Genomic DNA, 9,188 nt, shown 5'->3' with positions numbered 1-9,188 from the left:
GAAGGTCTAGTCAGAGACATATTAGAGGCAGAAACAGGAGTTAGGAGGGGTAGAGGTAGACCTACATTAGATTACTGTTCGCAAATAGTTAAGGATGTGGGCTGTTCTAGTTTTAGGGAAATGCGAAGTTTAGCTCAAGATAGGAAAGAGTGGAGGTACGTGTCCAACCAATCTTAGGACGGACGACCTTATGATGATGATGAATTTTCCATATACTTTTTGACTACTTTACTAGTCTGTATTATCCTGGAGAGACAATTATAAATTAAAAATTAAAATGTTATGCAATTAAAAAAAAAATAATAAGAATTTAGGCAAAACATTTGGTTTTGTGGTGGGTGCAGCTGTTGACTTCAAGAAGGAACAATATTATGGTTACGAAATTGAGAATTGTTTTGTTACGAAATGGTTAATAACAATTAGATATTTTTTATCTAATCGGTTTTCTTAACAGATAGCGTTCAGAAATTAAACAGCAATGACTTGCGTCATGGTTTTTCGGTTGATAGATTTTGTCGATTCACCATCAAACGAGTAATTTAATAGCAACGGTAATATTCCATACATACCTTAGATATTTATTAATATTGTATCTATGTAGTACCTACATTGTGTGTATTCTATGCACATCAAGAGAAAATTACATAGCAGTAGCTTTTTTTCATTTTCATTTATTGGTAAGATTAAAAACATCAGTAACAAATTATTTTGTTGAAATCTACGACCTTTAAACCAATAAACCGAAAAGTTGGAGCCTTGGAAAGCATTAAAGAAGGAAATGAATTTGAATTTAGAAATAAAACTTTCCAATATTATTTCATCAGAGAATTGTTATTTTTGTGGTTCTAAATCTAAAGATTTAACATTTATTTCATTATTTTTTTTTTAAAATAAAACTGAAACATTATTAACATTTTCTTATTTTATATCAGTGCTCTTTAGAAATGATTTTGTGTTGTAGATTGGACGAATTTCTTCTTTAATTGAGGATTAATTGTGTCAGATTAATTATGTACCATATACTAACCAGAAGGTTAATTTTATTAGCAGTTCTATATCTTCTTTTATCGTTAGAGACACAACGAATTTTGTAGGTAATTATGTTAATTGTAAAGTTTCGATGAAAATTGCCGTCCCGTTTGAATGAAAAGTTTAGGTTCTCTTCTTTATAAAGAAAATGCCGCAAATGAATTAATTAGCTTGTTTATTTCGTTAATTTCGAACGGTATCACTGCCTATTGGTATCCACGGTCAATTAACTAGCAATTATTTTTTTCTAAAGAAATAGAACTTTCATTCTGCTAATCCAGTTCAAATATTCGCCATCATACAATAAATTAAATTTTTAAATGAGCCATTGCAAGAAGCTCTACATCTAGGTATATTACAAAGTTATTTGTTCCAGTTTAATAGAAACTAAAGCTACATAGTTGGAGGAAATGATAAATTCTTATCGGCATTTTGCGCATTGATTTCTTCAGCATTTTACATTTATAAATTTGAGAGGCTCAATGTTTAAGACACTATTACTATTTAAAAAAAATTCAAATTACACATACTTCTAGTACTAGGTAATAACTAACCTATTTCATAAAACCCCTCAAAAGCGTCTTTAAAGGTCAGCTTAGACTGGGTGTACATTGTACAAACGCGCGTTCGCAATCCACTATGCCAAAATTTGATTAGTGCAGCGACGAACATTTATTTATCTAATAGTGTGTGCGAGCCATTACATATTTGCATTTACCGTTCTAAAATCTATTTGTTTAGTGTAGGAAAATAAGTTGGATGAAGATTTTCGTTTAGGAATCCCAACTAGATTCTAATTAAAATTCTATGTTTCTATTCGCGTATCGTTCATCGGTAAGTACATACATTTAAAATTTACTTAATCCAGTGTTAAATTAGGAAGGGTGTTTCAAGAATAAAATAATTCGAAGTGGTCTGTATTCTGTCGAAACTGCCAGACACTGATCGCGATTTCGACCTTTTTGGATCTCATCAGCGCGTCGCAGACAGCTCCGACAGAACACAGACCAACCTTTACCTGCTGTCTTAACAGAGCGTTTTAGAAAATACCACAAATGGCGTGGTGGACGCCATCTGTAGTACGATGCTACATTTTAGGATTACGTTGCTTCCAAAACGCGCTGTTAAGACAGCAGGTAAAGGTTGCTCTGTGTTCTGTCGTAACTGCCTGCGACGCGCTGATGAGATCCAAAAAGGTCGAAATCGCGATCCGTGTCTGGCAGTTTCGACAGAATACAGACCACTTCGAATTATTTATTCGTTTATGGTAACGTGCCTATTACGTTGAGGTGAGCTACGCCGGGATTCGTTTCAGCAAGTAGATATCCATATTTATAAATGGGCCTTGTTGGAGCATACGTAATCCTAAAATGTAGCATCGTACTACAGATGACGTTCACCACGCCGTTTGTGGTATTTTCTGGTGTTTCAAGAGTTTCTGTCTTCGATTCGATTCCGGTCTCTCCTAGTTCTAGTTTCGCTTGACTTGCTTGGATAATTTAGGCCAGAGATTTCCAAAGAGTCCATAAAATCGATCCTCTATTAGAGTTTGACACTGAAATGCAAGTACTTATAGATATTCTGTAGTTTCCTTAGACCACTTAGGCAATTGCTGGGGGGTAGAAATAATATTCCACAGATAATTCTTTCACTTTTCTTCTGTCTTCAATTTGTCCAATTCATATATGTTATCTCCACATATCTCCACCACCAACCACTTATCCCATTTCCTCGATTCCTAAAAGGAAACTGAAGACGACCTTTCGCCTTACCCTCTTCGGCTTTAATAACTGGTGGGAATGAAGTACTTAAAAGTTAAGTTTATTGAATTTCTATGTAGAACTTAAGGTAGTTAGTTTCGGATATCGGTAAAATGTATCCGAATATCGGATACGGATTTCGGCGGTAATGCTCGGACACTTTATGAATTATCAGGCGGATACAAATAACGAAAATTCTTTTCCCAAAGGATTCAGATCCAATCTTTGGATACACAAATAGTATCCGGATACTACCCAGCGCTGAATTGTTATCATTAAATTCCACGAAGAATCGAATGCTTTTCTTGAACAGTTATTCACGCATATTTTTTGTATCTTGTTATTACAGTTTACGTATCTCAGCGAGGTTTTGTTTTGTATAAATTTCATGATAGTCGCAATTAGTAATGTTTTAGTTTTATAGCATATCGCTGCAGTTATACACAATCCCTTTGTTCAGCATCCGTATATATTCGACAAGATCTTTATTGGAGAAAGTTGATTTCTTTGCAGAATACATACATTCATGTGATGTGTACACATGTATGCTCATTATTCATACACAAGTGCGAATACCAACCCAGACAAGAGCGTGTATAGAAAATACCTACCAAACATACGTGCATAATAGGTATCATTTCGAAAGTGTTGGTTGCTATGTGGACGATTAAACGAGTTCGTAATGAGTTTGGTACAGTATCGTGAACGTCAAGTTTGGAATTATATTTGCAATAATAGTTAGACTTTTTGTTACTGTTATTGTTATTAACGTTATTGAACGGTAATGATATCGTACATACAGTAGGTCTAATAGGTGTAGGTATAAAATATGAGAAAATCGGGTCAATATAACAATAATTACTTTGGGCACTAATGGAAGATGGATGAATGGTTTTCATTGATCGTGAGGGTTTTAGACATACAGGAATTAAGTTTTTCAACTATGAGATTAATAACTGATCCACGTATTGATCGACTTTCGTCACAACTATAGTAGATCATTTTTACAGGTATCGACATTTATGATATTGCGGGAACTCTACCCGCTTTTATTACAGCTTCATTGTATACAGTAATGACTATAATGATATGGTTGACTATCTACCTACTCTCTGCATTGTGAATTTTGTTCTTTATTGTGTTTTGATAGATGCCAGAAACGAAGAACATTCAATTTCACTGACAGTGATAACTGTTTAGAAAAATAAAAACTCTGAGAAATCTAGTGTTCCAGATCTATTACGAATTATGAATACAATCTTATAGTATAAGATCCCAGAGTCGCCAAACATTACTTATTTTCTGAGTTAAAAAATTGGTGTAGTAAGGAAGTGTCATAGTATGTACCATTGCACACTTGGACCATGGGCCAATTTGCAGATATCAGGTGCTACAAGTACGTAAAAACATTACTCACTTAGACTGAGTGTTAATTTTTACAGAATGTGTGACAGAATATTGTTAAAAAATTATAATCGCCACTGCCAGACACTTCCCCCATCGGTGGTAATTTCTGCCAAACGCTCCAAAGATGTTTGGTCCCTACAATTGGTCTGGCTGCTTACAAAAAGTATTGAAATAGTGTCCAAAGTATTATATTTAAAAATGAAAACTCAGACTATAAGTAAAATTACGATCCAGTGAAAAAATCAGTAGGTACTGAAACTTTAAGAAAAATGTTTTTACGAATTTTTAGCACCTGATATCTGCAAATTGACCCACGCTCAAAGTTAGCAGGTATTCAAATTATCTATTACTACTCTATCACCAATTTTGTTACTCAGAAGATGAGTAATATCTGGCGGCTCTGGGATCCTGCTCTATTAATAAAAAAAGCGAAAGAAAATAGAAAATATCTCAACGTTTCTAGAGAAGCACTGCGTAACGGTTTTACGGGATAACTAGGTATCATTAGCTCTGTTGAATACCGTGGTAAATAACACTGATTGGATTTTAGTGTGAATTATTTGAACTAAATACATTCTTTCATTAGCAAATAACGTATGAATATAAATTTAAGTAGATATTCTGCCTTTGAAATTTGATGCACCTAAAAAAGTTTGGTACTTCGGATCCAAACTGCGTGCCGGCCCGCTCAACTCTATTTCTTTCAGTCACAGCTGCACCTAGCACCATTATTTGCAGATGAGTATAATTTTTAGTTGATTTGATACAAAAAGTAAGTTATTGTAATGTTCGTGGGTTTAACAAATTAAATTTTAAGAAGACAACTATTTATTTACACTAATTACTATTAAACTTAAAAACACTATTAAATTATTACTAAACTTCGGTAATTATTCTATTTATTTACACTACTGTTACTATTCACTGTTCTATTTATTTCACTTCTATCACTGTCAGTTTATCTCTTGATTCACATCTGCAACGGTCGATTTATTTCTACTCCCTCTTCGGCGATCGTCTCTTTCTTTTTATACTCTCTTGCCTCCTTTCGGGAACATTCTCGAGCCGTCCGGAAAAGTTTCGTTTCCTTCGAACCGTTTAATTGCTTTCCCGAAACACAGGTACGACACACACGTTTACAGATACGGCGCACATGAAGAAAAGCGCCCGCGGCTAGTCGGCGAATCGATAAGCCGCTCACACACACGTATGCCCGATCGCACACAATCACGCTCGTGGGCGCTACATTATATTCGCAATCTAACTTAATCTTCTTCCACAAAGAAATAGAAATAAAAATTTATCCCCGAAACGCATAATATATTAGAAATTCAACAGACAATCTTGCTATTTTAGGTATTTCTATTTACTTTGAGAATGTTAGAAGAAAGTTTTGTTTACATGTAATTTATTAAGGTGTTTGTTTCATGTTTACACGTAGTAAATATGCCTTGTAAGCATAAATAAATCGAGTGTATAAAACACTTTAAATTTAGTTTTACTGGAATTCGCGTTGTGAATGGAGTCGTACTGTTATACTCCTTTTTTATTGTCGCTTTCAAGTTTATTTTTGTCGAGGACAACTGTCTTGGCGTCTGCCTTTATGCTGGAAAGGATTTTTCTACAAGCGAATACTTCTAGACGAAGGACACTTTTAAATGCCTACCTACAAGGCTTATAAGAATTAAGGATACAAAGAGATTAAAGATTAGATATATTTTGCGATGAATTTACAGGATGTGAATGAATATTATCAAAAAGTCTACGTATGTATTGGTATTTCCGTAAGTCGAAGCTACATGTAACAAATACCTATTAAATTAAAGGTCCCGGCGTTCTACATTCATTAAAAAAAGATTACGGAACGATTGGATACACGGCTCATCCGTGCATTTTCGTGAAATTTTTGCGTGAAAACGTTTCAGTTTTAGCAGAATATAATTTGGCAATATCACTACATAGTATAAAACAAAGTCGCTTTCCCGCTGTCTGTCCCTATGTATGCTTAAATCTTTAAAACTAGGCAACGGATTTTGATGCGGTTTTTTTTAAAAGATAGAGGAAGGTTTATATGTATAATACATGCATAATATAGTAGGGAAACACTGATAATTTTAGAAGTTTGTAATGTAATGTCGTAAATAAACACATTTTTTGCGCTTACATTGCAAACGCTGCCTGAACCCTACGAGATCAAAATAATGTACTACAGTATTGTACATCTTAAAAAGGTCTACTAAAAAGTCCGCGATGGTATATGTCTATCTCTTAGGGATAACCCACAATAACCATTTTTATCCTTTACTTTTTATGAGAAATAATGACTTATTTACGAAGCGATTGTAGGCAATACAGCATTAATTCTTATCCAATTAAGTACCTCAAATACATTGTGGATTTAATATAAATCAATATGGCCCTTTACAGCATGTAATTTAAATGAATATTTTCGAAGATATTACAGATTTAAAATGCAGGGACATAGCGGTTGCGGCGGTACCGGCCGGGAGGCCGGTTTGTATTGTCTAATGACAAAAACACTGTGAATGTTGTATATAAAGACATTCTGTAGTATATTTAGTATGTTCAGGGGGTATCTCTTGAAGATTTCCCCTTTTCGATAATAATCTAAACAAAACAAAAATATATTTAGTATCAGCATTGCACCCGTGCGAAGCTGGGGCGGGTCACTAGTATCAATTAAAAGGCGCATTTATCTCCATGTTGAAACGACACAAAAACATGATTGGAACAAATCGGTAAAGCTTTTCACGGCCAGTAAGTGCTGTTCTGATTCGGATTTTTTAGTGGCCTAGAGTCCGCACCCAGCTTTGAAAATGGAAGAACCTCTGAAGAAGCTCGCTCCTCGTATTAGGGAAACGTTAGGAAACAGAACGGCGTCAGTTGATATGATTAGAAGCATCACGGACCATGGAATCCCTACAGGAATTGGTGATTTAACGATGATATCGACTGGTGATGTTCCACGCGGGCGGCCCTCCTTCGATTCTCAATATTGACACAATAGATCGAAATTCGATCACGGACGCTACTTGTAGGTAAACTGACAGTTTAACCGTTTTGATAATAGATGAATACTATCAACACATTTGTTTATACACGTGTATTTCAATTTACAACGAATTATTTACAAACAACTGACAACGTGACAACGTCTATGTTATCGTCACAATACGACTATACGTAACCTCCTTATAGAAGAATATAGTATGTAGTAATAGACGATAGGTAGGTAGTAGTCTTGTAATAAGGATATAATATTTGATTCAGGGTTGATCAGTTTTTACAACAAATGTTTAGTGTTTTCAGTAGTATTGTTATTGACCCATTAAAAAGTATCATGTCGTAAAGGACGTGTTTTGTTATGGTTATCGTCGTGTTGTTGGCGCCTGTTTACTTTTATTAAACATAATATGTATTTATATACCTAATATTGATTTTACTAGAAGTAAACAATATCTGTAGTTATACATGTATGTCGAGATAATTAAATGACATAACTTATGCAGCGATTACCTTCGATATAATAATTGATCTTTTATTAGGAATTATCTAATCAGGCTTATCACTGCCCGCATGTTATCCGAGCATATCGTTACTGTTGCATTCGAGAATCAGGTTTTCCAATAAAACAATTGGAAATGCTTTTTAATTTTTTCAGTTAATGTTAAAACATATTTAGTTATTCTTGAATGAAACGATAACGTTTGATGGAACAGAGAAAGTGGCAGTAGAACTTGATCGTAAATCTTATGTGAACAAAACATGTAAAAGGATTTAATAGAATTTATGAAGGAATTGGGGTATTCTACTAATCGATTATAAATGGATTCAAAGTTGATCTTTTAAAATCCATAAATCCATGAACAAGAATTGTGGAGATTGAAAAGAAATTCACAGAAGGCAGTTTCTGTTATCGTATTTGGTACGACATTAGAGACAACTAGCACCTAGACATATATAAATTTTTGCTGTATAATACCTGGATTTCCGATAAAATCCTGCTCGAGGAGCGCGTGCGAAGGTTGAAAACCGTAGGCGGGCAGCCAGGAGTTGGTTCCCGACAAATCCACAGGTTGACCGGGCCAGTCGCTGAATGCAATGTCGTCCATGGCAAGAGTCATTCACACGGTCACACAACGGTAACAACAAACAACAACAGACACAAACAAACGCTCACACACGCGAGTTGGACGTTCGGCAGCAGCAGGCAGCAGGAAGATGCAATAGGGTACTCATTAAAATACGCGCAACTACCGCATACAGCGACAACAACGAAGAGCTTTTAAATAGATCGGAGGATACTATTAAATACGGATCAAGAATGCGGCGATCATCGAACTATGCGGAAAAATTACTAAGAACATTCTTCGAGTCTTCTCTTTCGCGAACCGCGCCAATAACTGTTCATCTCTAGTCACATCCACGCCAAAGGCATTCCACTTCTTCGCCGACGTCCATCGGCAGGCACTCTTGTTATTGCGTGATACGTGTTATGGTACATGTTAACCGTATGTTAAGTTGTACCATCGCAAAACTACGTACTTACTACACTCACACACACGTCACTGACTTAATTATCCAAACTAACACATGTACTGTTGCGAATACATATGTAAAAAGCACCAACGAAATGCCACCAGAGCAGTGGATACTCCGTATTATTTCTTCTGTTTCACTTTCACGGTCGCCGCGGACCTCGAGGAACGTTCGCCGATCGACCGACCATTCACGCACAAGCGATACTGTCGACTGAATCGACTGCTATGTTTATTGCTTGGCAATAATAAATGGTCTAAGAATAAATTTAATAACAAATATGCGCGTCGTCGAGATAAGAGAAAATGATAAAGGAAAAATCCAACCGGCTTCGACTATGGTTCTCGGCGGATTCAAACTCCGGTGCGCTGTCAACTTCGCCACATGTCCAGGCGTCGATTTCTCTATGGAAACGGCACGCTGCCGATGACT

At 35.6% G+C, this 9,188-nt stretch overlaps 1 protein-coding gene across 2 annotated transcripts in view; it reads right to left on the bottom strand.

Annotated features, from left to right (window-relative positions):
- LOC108736170 overlaps positions 1-9,188 on the bottom strand; it is a 103,560-nt gene extending 94,372 nt beyond the window's left edge. Inside the window, exon 1 of one of the 2 annotated variants that reach the window (XM_018468495.1) lies at positions 8,200-9,188. In XM_018468495.1, the coding sequence (XP_018323997.1) occupies positions 8,200-8,341 (142 nt within the window). In that variant the 5' untranslated portion in view covers positions 8,342-9,188. The remainder of the gene's footprint in view (positions 1-8,199) is intronic. The other variant, XM_018468493.1, reaches the window with a different exon arrangement.

Source organism: Agrilus planipennis, unplaced genomic scaffold (genome assembly GCF_000699045.2).
Source record: "Agrilus planipennis isolate EAB-ADULT unplaced genomic scaffold, Apla_2.0 scaffold100, whole genome shotgun sequence".
NCBI classification, from domain to species: Eukaryota; Metazoa; Arthropoda; class Insecta; order Coleoptera; family Buprestidae; genus Agrilus; species Agrilus planipennis.
The sequence above is the reverse complement of the archived record's forward strand: the minus strand, read 5'-3'. Positions and strand labels throughout refer to the sequence as shown.